The sequence below is a fragment of the Camellia sinensis genome, chromosome 3 (assembly GCF_055761805.1).
Source record: "Camellia sinensis isolate YWXY chromosome 3, ASM5576180v1, whole genome shotgun sequence".
NCBI classification, from domain to species: domain Eukaryota; kingdom Viridiplantae; phylum Streptophyta; class Magnoliopsida; order Ericales; family Theaceae; genus Camellia; species Camellia sinensis.
The window spans coordinates 148,869,167-148,885,807 of NC_138963.1; the positions used below are offsets into that span (position 1 = coordinate 148,869,167).

A 16,641-nucleotide genomic window follows, 5' to 3' on the forward strand; every position below is an offset into this window, starting at 1 on the left:
GAGTAGGACACGTGGACGGTAGTGGCTAATTGGTTCAACATTTCCAACATGGGGCATTTTGGTAATTTAACCCCTTGTTGTATGTGAGCTATCATTGAAATGGAGGCTGTTTCATATTTTGTCGCCTTGTGGCTAATTTAGCCAATTTTGTCATGTTTTGGCTAAATTAGCCCACAACCAGCTTCCCAAACGTACCCTTAGTAGAAAATTTTGTAAAATTTTTAAATTATCTAACATTACTCAAAATTTAACTCTCCAATGTGTCACAAGGTCTAGTCATTGTGAAATTCAGCATAGTTTGGAGTGAAGAAAAGCCCTCCACTTCTTTGTTCCGTAAGATTGATAGTAGTCCAACAGCACAATATGTAAATAAAAAGTGGAGTCTGTGCTATTGATTTATCTTCAATTGGCTTTTAACCTTTTTTCTCTATAATAAATTCAAGATGAAAAAATTTTATTTTCAGAGTAACTATGATTAATTTGAAAATTCTAATCCACTACAAATTTGAGAATATGAAAGCCCAACATGGTCAATCCAAAATCATCATGCATACATATATTAGAGGACAATATTTATATACATGTTTGTACACATTGAATTATATATGTTATTTTTATTTCGCCACCGCTATTAACCCTATCATTCATGGGTGCTCTCTAATACACCCAAATACCCACTTAATTTCACATGTATAAAGAACTTTACGTGGATCATATTTATTCTAAGTATAACTTATTTTTGCATTGCGTTTTAAACTCTAAGCTTTTTACACGCCAACTATCCATAAGGGGAATTTTTTATTTTTATTTTAATTTTTATTTTTTTTATTTTTAATTTTCACCCCTACTTTGTAGGTATGAAATTTTGGTTTCATTAGCAGAGCACCCACCATTCACATGTGTCCTAACCAACCAAATGCCATGAGCTTCTTGGAACACGTGTCAACATCTGGTGCTACGCGATGCACTGATTGAGAATGTAATGATCCAAAAATTCTTTAATCTTAATCAAATCCTAAATCATGTGGGTCTGCATCAAAACGGTTTCGGAAGGTACATAAACATATCCTGCAACGGCGACATCTGATTATTCTCCAATTGAGAAGCGAATGTACTGTCTATGGTGGCATCCAAGTAATTAAAGGAGAATTCGAGGGTGTTTTTTTCCCAATCGGTTAGCCTCGTTGGCTCACTCTGGACCTCCAAGTCAGGTGACATCACGTGGTCCGAGGAACTCGAGTATGTGTGCAACCTCGGGATCGAATCTGATGTGTCGCGGTACACTGACTCATTGAACAACCCAAACGGTGTCGGAGGAGACAACCGCATGACGCTGTGGGTTAGAATCTCTGGTTTTTGTTCAAAATTTTCCAAAGACTCCCTGGTTTTCGTGCCGACGACGACGTTTAGCTTCTCGATGGTGCCTTTCTTGTTGTATATGCGACACAAGACCCAATCGTCCAACTGTAAAATCATAATCAATAAATCAATCAAATACATTTCAAATCAAATCACAATCATCAATCTGACAGCCATGACACACCCATTATGCTCGGCTTCGGAAACCAAAATAAAAAAATCGCGTTTTTGTCAAAAGGTTCAAAAACGCAACAAAATTGATTTGGTAAGTTATAAAAACGCAAGCGTAAAATTACAAATTGAAACTTATGACAAAAAAATAAAAAAATAAAAAAATAAATTTCTTATGCTAGATAAGGATATTTTGGTTATTTTAATTTGATTCGACACCATAAACAAATATTAAACTAAAAAGTCAAAAATTAGTTTTTTACCAACTTTCAAAATCACTTTTCAAAAAGTTAAAAAGTTTGGTAAAAAATCAAAAGCCAAAAGTCAACTTTTTACTAACTTTCCAAAATACCCCTATGTATTAATTATATATTAATTAAAAATTTTAGAATAAATTATCAATACATGTATAAAATTGTCTTAAAATATAGATTATTCCTTGTGATTTGAAAAGTTACAAATACTCCATTGTCAGAAATTTTTTATTTAACAGAATTAATTAAAAAAATAAAATTAATAATTATTCTCTTATACAATAATAAAATTACTTAAATTATTAATTGAAACATATTTTTAATATCATTAAAAACTGTTAATTGACTTAATGACTTATTAATAAAAAGGGCGATTTGTTATGAAATTGAAAACCTCGGGGGCTGGAATATAAATTTCAAAATCACAGGGCAATTTGTATTTTAATCAAATATCAGAAGTGTATTTATAATTTACCTAAAAATTTATAATTTTAATTATTAAAATTTATAATATTTCTTATTTTTTGTAATTATTTTTTTTGACTTCCATCTGTAGGTTATTTTCCCATATTTTAAATCACAACCACACTATGATTCACTATTTCAAGGGAAAATTGAATTTCAATAGAGCAATTTCGTGATCGTGCAGCTTTATTGTGTGCACGATATAAATGCATTCTTGTGCTGGGTGTCACTCTTATTGTATGTTAGAATTACACCAAAAATAGTTCCATTTATAATGCAATTTTTTTCCCACTACTTCATGTATTTACAATTTCTCGTATAATAATTATATATTTAACTATCAATCTTGCTTTTAATATTATGTTAATGGTGATTTTGGTTGAACATACACCAAAAAAAATTCTAAATTGTGAAATTTGAAGAAAGAAAAAGAATCTAACTATTAATTAGTAATAAGTTAAATTGAATAAAAAAATTATACTGATAGTTAAAGGAAATAGAAAGTAAATTGTCTAATTAATTAGAACAATCATAAGTATGATGTGTACTAGCTCTTCTTCTTGAATTATTTAAAGGATATGATGTCTGTGAGTTTAAGTAGGCCCCATCATTTCAACACCATAATTTTTTCTCAATCAAAGTACTTTAAACAAGAGGCAATCGTCCATTGTCAAGTGATCGATTGATGATCTCATTAGTCCATTGAGAATGATGTTCCTTATGCTAAAAATAATTTTTTTTTTTTTCAATTTTTAAAAGCCAACATTTTTCACAAGGTAAAAGGACTGATTTGTCTCTTATCATATACATACATTTTGAACACTTAGGCCTCGTTTGACAACCTTCATTTTTAGTCAAAAAGTCAAAAAGTTACTAATAAGTTAGTAAAAAAGCCAACAACCCATACCAAAAAGTCAAAGATTATATTTTCTCTCTACTTTTTACACATCTTTTCGTAAAAAGTCAAAGAGTCATCCTAAACATACTAGTTTTTTTTAGCTCATATTTTAACCAAATAATTAAAAAATTACTAAATTAGCATGTTCCCAAACGAGGCCTTATAGTCAAAATAGCCAATTAAATCCTCAATGAAGGTAGTTTATGGATTGTTTTTAACCATTGCCTTTTTAAAGTAATTTTTTAACTTTTTATATATAAAAAAAATATGTGTAATAAATAAATAAAGAGAATAGGTTCGGATCTATTTGGTTTAATTTAAAAATTATGATTTAGATGTGGAGTTGTATTTTGGCTTAGCGAATAGTTTAGGGTTCGTTTACTTTAGTTTAGAATTATGATTTAAATGTAGAGTTGTATTTTGAGTTTTAAAGTTTTTGAATCATGATTTAAAAAGATAAAATTTATTTGGTTATGAGTTTTGCAAATAGTTTTGAGATGATTTGTAATTTTTTTTTGATTAATTGATATATGGAATGTGAAAGAACATGAAAAGAGAGAGAAAAGATGAGAGAAAAAAAATGATTGATTGATTGAATAATAATAATAAAAAGAAAGAAGAGAGGGGCTTTGAAAATAATTTTGGATTATATTTTAAAACTATGTTTGATTAACATGTTTCATCTAAATCATGATGTAAACATAGAGTTGAGTTTTGAAAATGTTACCTTATTTTTTTTACAGTGATTTCTTAAATTTTTAACTAAAACTTAATTTATCAAAATAGATCTAAACACAGGTGAAATATAATATATTTTCAACAATGTTAGGAACCAAAACAATTAGTAACTATTTTACATAACGACAATGCTACGTACCTTAAATTTTGTGGTCAAAAGTGACTCAAATGGCCAAAAACGACGTCGTTTTGAGTACAGAACAACATAAAAATGGCCAAAACGACGTCATTTTGGCCATTTGAGCCACTTTTGGGCCACAAAATTTGAGGTACAAGACATTTTCCTTTACATAATTCTCCATACCAGATAAAGCCCAACGTAGAACCCACAATGCTCATGTGAATATTACGTAAAATATTTAATAATTTATTTAAAATTTCTAATATTTATGATTTTTTTTTTTTCGCACCAAATTCTTATCAAAATCATGAGTGTTGAAATAAATTTTACGAGTAATAGATCTCGAGTCTTAGGCCTATTTTGATAATTAAATTAAAAATTAATTTTTAATTTTTAATTTTTTTTTAAAATTATATCACCAATCTATTTTTTGTACACATTTTTTAGAAGAATAAAAAAAATTAAAAAGCTTACTTTTGCAAATAAGTTGTCCATTTTACCCTCTCAAACAAACAATAAAAAAGTCATTGGGTTGAATTTTATGTACCCTGAGGCTGCTATTTTTCTTGCGGGCAGACCGGTCCACATCGGCTAGCCTATACTCGTGCATGATCCAATTAGTTTTCTCTCCCTTGGGAGCTTTTCCGGCGTAAAACACCAGAGCCTTCTTAATTCCGACCGCCCTCGGTTTCCCTATCGGCTTATCGGCTCCGGTTGCCTTCCAGTACCCGCTGCCCGCTGACCTGTTCGGCCTCGAACCGTTCGGGTACTTCCGGTCCCTAGGTGAAAAAAAATACCACTCTTTCTCTCCATACAAGGCCAATCCTGTTAATTCACAAAATACTCAATAAATAAATAAAATCCAAATTAAATAAAAAAAATTTGTTAAATTATTCGACATGATTTTTAAAAACATACTTTTTATCTTTTTTAATAAAAATTAAAAAATATATTCATTTAGATTATATTAAACACTCTCTAAAGAATTTATATAAAAAAAATGAAGAAGAAAATAAATTACCGGGAAGTTCCCATGGGTCGTACTTGTAGAGATCAATCTCGGCAATGATGGGGACTGCGATCGGGTGTAACGCACATTTACGGCACAGGTAGTGCATCACGAGCTCCTCGTCCGTTGGATGGAATCTGAAACCAGCCGGCAATTGCAAGTCTGATGACATTTTTTTTTTCTCCCCCTCTCTCTCTACAATTTTCTCTCTCTGGGTTTCTGAAATGAGGAGGAAGATCGGGCTGGGAAAATTGGAACTTAAGACGCAAGGGAGAGAGAGGAATATATAGAATAGAGACAGTGTTGGGGACAGGTGTCGGAAGGAGAGAGAAAGGGAAGGGAATAGAGCATAAGTGGTGTAAAAAACGTAGCTTCGTGCGAAGTAACAAAAAAAATTAAAAAAAAAAAAAAAAAAAAAAAAAAAAAAAAAAAAAAAAAGGATGAAGCATGCGATTCAGTCACTGCATGCGTTATCTGTTTTGGACTCACTCTCCAGGAGCCGTCTCCTCCATTAACCGCTGCTACTACCGCACCTCATTTATGATTGTAAACCTCATGATGGTCTGGTTATTTTTATTTTTATTTTTTTTTTTACAATTATGTATATATGTGAATTGTAATTTTTAAATATTTTTTTTATATTATATTAAAATTTATTATTTTGATAATAATAATATGTGTTGGACTTTTCAAAAAATTAAATGTTTTTTTTATTATTATATTATATTAAAGTTTAATATTTGGATAATAATCATATGTGTTGGATTTTTCAAATTTTTTTTTTTATACTTGTTCTTAATACATTAAAGTGTTATTATGAGGGATAATAATCATATGTGTTGGGACTTTTCAAGGAATTCATATGTGTTGGATTTCAAAGAATTTTTTTTATACTTGTTCTTAATGCATTAAAGTGTTATTATGAAGGTAAGACTTGGGAGTTGGGAGAAGTTAATAAATGTTAAGATTTTTTTTTTTAAATCAAAAAATTAAGAAATTTAGATTAGGAGATTGGAGCTCCCACAAGGCTTAGGGTTAAAAATCTCATTTTACTTAATATATAGTATAGATTGGCAGAAGTTAGTAATTAAAATTTATTTCGAGACTGTCCAAATAAGTTTATTTATTTGACAAATACTTGGGTTATATATATATATATATATATATATATTTAAAAATAAAAAGGTATTCTAAATAAATAAACTCCAAACAACTTTTTAAGACTCGTTTGAAAATAAATTATTTTAGTAATTTTTTGATTTTTTATGAAACATATACAGAAAAATAGAAAGAGTGATGTGATAACTTATAGTGACTTTTGACTAAAATGTGTAGTTGTTAAACGAAGACTTAAGTCGCGTTTGGTAAGTGTCAGTTTTAGCTTAAAAGTTAAAAAATTATTAAAAATAATAAAAAAGTCTATAACCTATACCAAAAAGTCAAAAATTCTATTTTCTCTTCACTTTTTGTACATCTTTTCGTAAAAAATCAAAAAATCATTCTAAACATACTAATTTTTTTAACTCATATTTTAGTCAAAAATCTAAAAAGTTACTAAAATAACATGTTCCCAAATGAGACCTTAGGCCTCGTTTGGGAACAGGCTAATTTAGTAACTTTTTGGCTATTAGGCTAAAAAGGTAGGTAAAAAAAACTTGTATGTTTGGGATGACTTTTTGGCTAATTACGAAAAGATGTGCAAAAAGTAGAGAGAAAAGAGAATCTTTGACTTTTTGGTATAGGTTGTTGGCTTTTTGGCTAATTTAGTAACTTTTTGACTAATTGACTAAAATAGCCTCTTGCCAAACGAGGCCTTAGTTATTAGATTAGCACTTTAAACGAGTTGAACTCTAACTTTCTTCTTACAAACACAAGTCTTGTCACCTATTTTCCTCGTAAAAGTGAAACTCAAAACCTTCCTTAAGAGAGTTGGTGTCCAAAGTGAAAGATAAACTAACCATGGCAATTGATCGAAATACCCGTGAGGGGTGTTTATCACGCGAGAATGTCGATTATCCGAAAGATAGAAAATGGTAAACTTCTAGTACAAAAATCTGTGTAATATTCCAGACCTGCTATCACTTATTTATATATAAATAAGTGACCTTTGGGAATAGGTATAACATCAAAGTCACCAAGGTTCAATCAGAGTTGTGTCTATTGATGTTTGAATTCAAACCATTAACTAACTAACAGATAGTTTCATTATTCTTGCGAGAAGGTTCTTTAGAATTTCAAGAGAGAGCAGATTGAGTGAAGTGAGTCACACCAAATTATGGTGTGGTCACTCTTTATTCCATCATCTCCCACTTGAACGCATCATAATAAGATGATAAACCTGAGTTGAGCATTTTTAACCTTGGTACCAAAATTTGCCCCATACCAACTTTCATCTATGAAATTACCTCATAGATCGACGTCTGATCGTGACTTGGCCATACGTGCGCACGTTTTTGCCACCAATCTGACCGCACCCGTACGAATGTGTTCTCCCATTGACAACACATTCCAGATGTCTTCAATTCACTATATAACAAGTGAATGACATCAATTTTCAGTGATGGGTTCATAGTTCATACCCAATCACCATTGATGACTTCAGCCATACACATTTTCATATGTCGACCTGCACTGGAATTATTGTTAAGTACTTCCTTTAAGTCCAATTCCTGAAGGTTTTCCTTAACACACATTATCAATGACTTTCTGCTGATCAAGCAGACAATATCATCTAGTTTGCACGTTGCATATTATGGACTTTACATCTCATGCTAACTATGATATCCGTACCTTGTCAGTTCCTCTATCTTGTTACCTGACCAAACACATGTTTCCATGCAAGATAGAGTCGCAAAACATTGGTTATCTAGGCGTCCCCAGAGTCATCCGACTATGCTCTTATATAAGTAGCTAAATCACCTAGCTAGGTATTTTTCAATCCCATATTAGCTATATGTTCTCTGAATTTTTCCAGAGACAACCCTTTGGTCATAGGGTCAGCCACCATCTCTTCTGAGGATATATAGTTGACTTTAATTTTACCTCTCTCCACTATGTCCTGAATATAGTAGTAACTAACATCAATATGTTTTCCCTTAGAGCTATTTGCTCCACTTTTTATTAATGAGATGGCAGACTGATTGTCATAAAACATACAGACCGGTCTGACAGGTATACCTAATTGTAAACTGTCAACAAATCATTTTATCCAAACCGCATTACTAACGGCTGTGCTGCAAGCTATGTATTCAGCTTCCATAGTATACTTTGCAACACAACTCTGCTTCTTACTTAACCAAGAAATTGCTGTTCCACCAAACAAGAACACATGACCACTAGTAGATTTTCTATGATCTACATCTCCTGCAAAATCCGCGTCAGTGTATCCTTTTATGTCTAGATCACACAAACCAAAACATAATTTCAAAGTTTTAGTGCCTTTTAAATATCTGAATATTCTTTTAACTACTTGCTAATGTTTCTTACCTGGATTGAATTGAAACCGACTTACCAATCCGACTGCATGACAGATGTCAGGTCTTGTACTTGTCATCGCATACATTAGGCTGCCTACTGCCTGGGCATACTGGACATTTCTCATTTCCTCAACGTCAGACTTAGTTTGAGGACTCATACTTTTACTAAGACTTTGTCCCTTGCAAACAGACGTACTTAAAGAATTACAGTTATCCATATTAAATCTTTTAAGCACCTTGTTTAGATATTTCTCTTGATCTAGATATAATAATTTTGAATTTCTATCTCTTGAAATTCTAATTCCTAGAACATAGGTTGCAAGACCCATGTCTTTCATTTCAAATCTAGATGCCAAGAAATTTTTGATTTTTATAATCATATCTGGACAATTTCCTACTAACAATATGTCATCCACATATAAAGAAATTATTGCTAACTTGTCATCATTTTTCTAGATATAAACACAGTGATTTAATGGACTTACAACATAGCCCATTTCTAAAATGGCTTGGTGAAATTTCAAATACCATTGTCTTGAAGATTGTTTAAGTCCATACAAAGATTTCTTCAACTTGTAGACTTTGTCCTCGTTAGCTTGATTCTGGAAACCATCAGGTTGCATCATATAAATTTCCTCTTTTAATTCTCCATTGAGAAAAGCTGTTTTAACATCCAATTGATGTAATTCCAAATCCATCCTGGCTACTACCGCCATTAGAATCCTTATTGAGGCAATATGCATCTACGAAGTCTATTCCAGGTTGTTGAGTGAATCCCTTGGCTACTAACCTGGCCTTGTATTTCTCCAAAGTTCCATCTACTTTGAATTTCTTTCTAAGAACCCATTTGCAACCAATGGCTTTTCTTCCATTTGGAAGATCGGTTAATTCCCAAACATCATTTTTCTTGATCGAGTCAAGTTCTTCATTCATTGCCTCAAGCCATTGTGTAGCATCATTGCTACTCATTGCTTCATTATAACTAGTAGGATCATCTACTTATTAAGTTCTTCAACTTGAAAAACATAATGATCTTTCAAAACCGTAGATGGACGTCTTGCTCTCTTACTCCCACTTATCTCAGGATTCGAAGCAGGTAAAACAACGTCATGTAGTTTGCATTTACTCCCACTATGAGATAGTTCAGGAAGAATATGTGGACTGTGTGATAAAGAATCCTGAGATACGTCAGAGAGCAAGTCAAGTTGATCAATAGGAGTAACAAGATTAGTGGATTCAAGAAAAATAGCATCTCTACTTTCTATTAATCCACATTCGGGATGGTAAAAACGATAGCCACTCCCATTTTCGACATAACCAATAAACTTGCATTCCCAAGTTTTGCTTCCCAATTTATTCCTTAAAGGTTTGGGAATAAGTACATGTGCCTTACATCCCCAAACTTTGAGATTTTGAACATTAGGTTTAGTTCCATGCCAGCATTCGAAAGGAGTTAGAAGTTTGGCTTTTGTTTTGACTCTATTTAATATGTACGCAGCGGTGGACAAGGCTTCCCCCAAAAAATGAATAGGAAGATTAGCATGAGCCATCATAGACCTTGTCATTTCCATGAGAGTACGATTTCATCTTTCTGCAACCCCATTTTGTTGTGGTGTGTATGGCATTGTAAAAAAATGTTTTATGCCATTGTCCTTGCAAAAAGAATCCATAGCTTCATATTCGCCACCTCTATCATTATTCAAGTATTTAATGGACCGACCAAGTTGCTTTTCTACCTCTAATTTATATTCCTTAAACTTGTCAAGTGCTTCTGATTTGTGTTTAAGAAGGTAGATATGTCTATATCTTGAATAATCATCAGTGAAAGTAATAAAGTATTCCATGCCACGATGAGTTTTAGTTCTTAAAGGGCCACAAATGTCCGAATGAATTATTTCAAGTAATTCCGATGATTTCCAATGTTTAAAAAATGGCTTGCTAGTCATTTTACCTTTGATACATGGTTCACATATATCAAAATCAACGGAACATACTTTAGACAATGAACCACTTTTAAACATTCGAGACATTTTATTTTTATTAATGTGACCTAACCTTAAATGCCATAAATAAGAACTATTATTAGTTGAAACATGCAAATAATCAGAAATACATACTTTATTATCAATAGGAAGAGAGTACATGTCATTCACTCTTACACCTTTCACTAATACACTTCATTTCTTCATCAATACTGTGTTAAACTTAAAATTAATCTCAAAACCTTTTTGAGTTAACACCGAAACTGAAATTAAATTTCGCCGAATGTTGGGTACATAAAGCACATCATGAAGCACAATAGAAGTTCCATCAATAGAGAATTGACAATTGCCGATGCCCAAAACATCACTATAGGAGTTGTTGCCCATGTAGATTCTATGTTCACCAACCTTCTTTTCAGTAAAATCCACAAACATGTCTTTATTTTGCACAATATGTCTAGTTGCAGCAGAATCAATCCACCATGAATTTGATGAAGGCTCAAGCACCATTGCTTCATAAATTGTCATGGCAATAGGATTATTATTCTTTTTCTGCTTCTTCTGAGGGCAATTGGCTTTGATATGACCTTTTTGACCGCACTTGTAACATGGACCTATCTGATGCTTGTGATGTTGTTGCCTTTGCCATTCTTGCGGTTTCTTCCATTCTTTTTGAAATCCCTTCTTCCATTTTTTTCTTGAAAAAAGTAGTCTTTTTCTTGTTGAATGGTGTGTGGGTATTATTCTGTGGTTGTGGTGAAGATTGTGCCATCAACAAGTTAGAAGACAATCCTTCTTTATGCCTCCGCTTCATTCTTTCTTCTTTCAAAACTAAGAGTACAAGCAATGTTACCATTGAAATCTCTCGTCCGCTATGAGTTAGAGATGTGATAACAAGATCCCAAGACAATGGAAGACTATTAAGTATGGTTGTTACTTGCATCTTGTTCGACAAAGAATGACCAGCGTTGGATAATTCTTTAGCAATTAATTCCATTTGATTAACATGATCACCAGCACTATCATTATCACTCATACGAGTGTTATTATATTTGTCCAAGAGCAACTGAATTTGAGTATCCGATCGAACTCTATACTTACTTTCTAGTGCTTCCATTAGTTGTCTTGCGGTTTCATGTTCTTCAAAGAGCGGAATAATGTTATCTTTCATATTATGTAACATAGTTGCCTTTGCCATTGCATCTTCTTCTATCCATTTATTTTGAAACCAATTAGAATCATCATCTGGTTTAGAAGTGGATAAAGTATGCAATGTTTTTTCATGTGCAAGAAAATAAGAAATGTGGCGTTTCCATGCTCGGAAATTATTTCCATTAAGCATTTCTATCCTCGAAGAATCCATGGTATTTTTAATAGCCATTTGAAAAACAAAATGTGTTACTATGTAAATTCAAATGTGAATATTACAATACTAAACTAAAAATAAAAATAAACAAAATTAAAAAACAACAACAATAAGGAAAAGCCTTGTAATTGTTGAATCAGCCCCTGTGATGAAAATGATGTGAAGGAATAGAACGGTACTGTTGCCTTGGGTAAGAAGAATGATGAAAACCCAATGGCCTAGTAAACCCAATACTTTGCTTATGAGTATTATAATAATAGTTGCGAGCCCAACGAACAAAATGGTGCCTTTTAAATAATGTGTCTTTGGATGTTTTCCTTGGTAACACCCTCGGATAGCCTCCTCCTCGAATTTTGTTTTCAAAAAATTTAGTACAACGATCTACAAAAAAATTCTTAGAAGAATTCTGGTAATTTTGGCTTTTGAATGACTGAAAACGGTCTTGAAATGAGCGAGAACGAGCCAAAAAATCGATTGGACCAGGCTGCTGCCGGTCTAAGTACTGTAATGGACCGATTTGGACCGGCTGAGACCGAACCGGGGTGAACCGCTGGTCAACACGCGGGTCAACGCGCGGATCATGGCGCTGGTCAGCACGCGGGTCGAGCGAGGCAGATGGACGCGGGTTCGGGCGCGATGTGCGGGGCGCTGGGGTGACGTGCGGATCTGGACACCGCTGGGCTGTAGCGTTGGGCTGCTGGGCTGGTCTGCACACTGGGCTGGCTGCGTTTTTGGGCCGCTGGGGCACGCCTGTGGCTATAGGCTGCGCCTGGCTATGGGCTACGCCTGGGCTTTTGGGCTAAATAAAATTCTTTTTAATTTTGCAGCCTAAAGGAATTGATTTCCTTGCAGTGATTCTTATTTTTGGGTCTTTTTTTTTTTAATTTTTGAATTCAGCCCAAAAATTTTGAATTTCCAGAATTGAATCTTCAACAATACTGTTGCACAGGTTGTCTTCTCCGGTGACGGGAGTCGGTGACCACACACTGAAAATCGAACTTTGTGGATCAAATTTTTGTCGTTTTTCACAACGAATTTCACCGTTGTGATCAAAATTCTGTGAAGAACAAGATGGTGCCAATTTGGAGACCCAATTTGAACCGAAAAATATTTTATAAAATTTCTTCCAACAGTGCAATTTGGCTTCACTTTCGGCAAGGTTCGGAACAATAGCACCACCAACAGTTATTTTCTTTGGATAGTTTTCTGGGAATACGACATGTTGGTGATGATTAAATAAACAAACGGAATTCACCAATGCCGAAGATTGATAATCAATAACTTTCTGAATTTTCGACAAAAAGAGTTCGGAAACTTTTCTTTCTTCCGGACTATATTTTGACATTTGCGATAATGTGTAAACCTGCTCTAATACCACTGAAAGATAAACTAACAATGGCAATTGATCGAAATACCCGTGAGGGTGTTTATCACGCGAGAATGTCGATTATCCGAAAGTTAGAAAATTGTAAACTTCTAGTGCAAAAATCTGTGTAATATTCCAAACCTGCTATCACTTATTTATATATAAATAAGTGACCTTTGGGAATAGGTATAACATCAACAGTCACCAAGGTTCAATCAGAGTTGTGTCTATTGATGTTTGAATTCAAACCATTTACTAACTAACAGATAGTTTCATTATTCTTGCGGGAAGGTTCTTTAGAATTTCAAGAGAGAGACGATTGAGTGAAGTGAGTCACACCAAATTATGGCGTGGTCACTCTTTATTTCATCACAAAGGACTAGCCACTCAAGTTAAAATTGGTGTTGTTTGGAAACATGTTATTTTAGTAATTTTTTAATTTTTTATGAAAATATATATAAAAAAGTAAAAAACGTGATGTGATAACTTATCATAACTTTTTGACTTTTTGACTAAAATTTAATATTACCAAACGAGAATTAAATTTAAATTGTATAATAATATATTATTTGTTTTTTTAGTTCTTTAATAATTTTTTAAAAATAAAAGATTTAATAACTATAAATATTCACCTAAAAAGTAATATTATAATAATTATCTATTTTTATTAGTATATTATCTAGGGTTAAAAGCGAACCACGTAATAAGCTGTTTAACTTTAGTTTAAAATTCCAAATCTACAAACAAAACTTTAGTTTAAAATTTAAAGGATTTAAAAAATATGTTCAAATTTGATTTATTTTTGAATATGCTTTTAATGAGACGAGTTTAAATAGTTTAATTTTTTATAGTACATTTAAACTTATTAAGTGGAGTAGTAGGTTATTTAAATTTGATTTATGGGGTGTTTGGGAACAACTATATAAGCAACTTCTTTTTTTTGTTTTTTTGGTTTTAGTGACTTTTTTTAAAATTATGTCAAAATTCTTTACTTTTCCTATCTTGTGTCAACGAATCTAAAAATTAATTTTTTGTTGAAATTTTTTTAAAAAGCCAAAATAAGGCAATATATATATATATATATATATATATAAATCCACTTTTTTTGTTAACCTTATTTTTGTCTTTTTATTTTTATTTTTTTGAATATTTTATTTTATTTTTTTTTATTTTTCGTTATCTTGTTGAGCTGAATCAAGAAGCTTAGAGCTTTTTGAAATTTTCTAAAAAAGTTCACTAAAAAAGAAAATAAGCACGCGTACGCGCGTGCGCGCGCGCGCGCACACACACACAAAAAAAAAAAAAAAACCAAATAAGCAAATGCTCACTTAAGAATTTAACGAGTTTCAAAATATGTTCAAATTTAACTTGTTTAACACAATAAACCGATCTTGAATGAGCTGAATAGCTAAATATAAGTCAATCTTGAGTAATTTATTTCTTTTGACAACCATAATCTATGAAGCACGGACATCTCTCTGAAGGCAGCCTATGGGTGTCCGACATGTGTTGGACACTCCCTATGGGAGGTGTTCCTGTTTTTTTTTTGGATTTTTTGTAATTAGACACGTTCGGGACAAGTTTGGACACGTTTGGGACACGATTCTGAATAACAACCCTACCTTGTTGGTTGACAAAGAGAGAGAGAGAGAGAGAGAGAGAAGGTGATGAAGAACTGAACATGTTGAAAACTGAAGATGGTGAAGAACCAATTGAAGCCCTAGATCGAGGTATTTCCTCTTTCTTCTTCTTTGCTTCGTTTTTATTCTTTCATCACTTCAAAGGTCCTCTCTCTCTCTCTGTGTGTGTGCCTTTCGTCTCTTTCTCTCTCTCTCGCAGATCATCTCTCTTTCTCTGCGTTTTTTGTTGTTCCCCTCTCTCTATTTTTCGTCTCTCTCACTGATTGTCTTTCTCTCTCTCTCTCTCTCTCTCCCTCTCCCTTTTTATTTATTTTATTCTTTTTCTTCTCATGAAAGATTGAAAATACTTTTTTTTTATAACAAAACCCCTACTTTTTATTTATTTATACATGAGACCCTCTTTTTCCCCTCTTTTTATTTTTTCTATTTTCTATTTTTTATTTTTTTCAATTTTAGACATATAATAAATAAATAATATTATATATATTGAACATATCCCCAACATGCCATGTCTCCCGTTTTTTGAAAATTTACATATTCACGTATCCGTATTCGTATAGTGTCTTGTATCTATGCCCATAGTACTTCATAGACCATAATCTTATCTTACCATAAAAATGAGTCAGACTATAGTTGTGGACACTATTAAACATATATATTAATGGTAGGGCTCGTTACTAATTATTATCATAGGTGTAATATTATTATATATAAAGTAGTGATAAAAAATAATTTTTTAATTTGTATTTTCCTGGGGTGGTTATAGTTTGACTATGGACTGGAGATTCAGGTCAGCGTCTTATAAAAAAAAAAAAACAAATGGGTTCAGGGGGATGAGGTGTTCATGTACCGTTATGAAGTGAATTGGAATCACAATCATGTGTGAACGAACCTGGACTTGGACCAACAACATCTAGGACATTGCAATCAAAATGTAGAAATGTTATGAACGATAAATATTTTTCATGTCAAACATCAAAAAGGTTTTGTGGTATGTTTGGTTTTGTTTTCTTTCTCTATTTTTCGTTCACGGAAACAACTGACACGAAAAACTTATTTAATAAAATATTTTCAAAACCATGTTCCAAAAGAAGTTAAACACCCAATGTTGTTAGAAACACTTTCCATTTTTTTTGAAAATATCCAATTGCAAGAATCTGTTTGGTAATGTTTTCATTTTCAATATGTTTGTTTTTGTTTTTCATGTTTTCAAAAACAAAAATAGCAAGAAGTTCGAAATCACTAACAGGTTTTGATAGCCTAGAAAACAATTTAGAAGTTTTTTTTAGGGTGTTTTCATAAAATTTTCCAGACAACAGTTTGACCAACTTTTTTGTATAAGTTTCTATTTTTATTTTTTCGAAAATGCCCTTGGTTGCCACATCAGGACCAAGTTAAGGATGAAAGTCATGAAAATATGTTTTGGCATTAATGCTTGATTGATAATATACCCTGTGATCAAATAGGATGGACCAAAAAGTTAATGAAGATATGATGGCCTCTGATGGAGGCACAAACAAACAAGACATCCCTATTCCTTAATTCATGTGACATGATTATTAATCGTAATAATGAATTTGGACTAGTTCAATCGGTGTTTTTCATATATTTTTAATTTAAAATGTCGGGTGATCAATTCTTATTGAGGGTAATTTTGAGATCAGGCTAAACAACTCACATTTTTTTCAATTTTTTTATTTTTTTTTATTTTATCATTAGTAAATTTTTTTCTTCAAAATTTTGCACTTTTTAGATTCATCTAATTTAAAAGTGTTGGTGAAAATACCAAAAAAAAT

At 32.3% G+C, this 16,641-nt stretch overlaps 1 protein-coding gene across 1 annotated transcript; it reads right to left on the reverse strand.

Annotated features, from left to right (window-relative positions):
- Window positions 1–527: 527 nt before the first annotated feature.
- LOC114306036 (NAC domain-containing protein 2) lies at window positions 528–5,551 on the reverse strand. The gene is made up of 3 exons (XM_028251188.2): window positions 5,028–5,551; window positions 4,554–4,831; window positions 528–1,464 (listed from the first exon to the last, which is right to left on the reverse strand). The coding sequence occupies exons 1-3, from the start codon at window positions 5,185–5,187 to the stop codon at window positions 1,036–1,038; spliced, it is 867 nt and encodes a 288-aa protein (XP_028106989.1). The 5' UTR covers window positions 5,188–5,551; the 3' UTR covers window positions 528–1,035.
- Between the last annotated feature and the right edge of the window lie 11,090 nt (window positions 5,552–16,641).

Coding starts and splice junctions, on each gene's coding strand:
- LOC114306036 (XM_028251188.2), bottom strand. CDS start 5,187: ATGTCATCAGACTTGCAATTGCCGGCTGGTTTCAGATTCCATCCAACG. Junction 4,832..5,027: donor CGACCCATGGGAACTTCCCG/GTAATTTATTTT, acceptor GTGAATTAACAG/GATTGGCCTTGTATGGAGAG. Junction 1,465..4,553: donor AGAAAAATAGCAGCCTCAGG/GTACATAAAATT, acceptor ATGATTTTACAG/TTGGACGATTGGGTCTTGTG.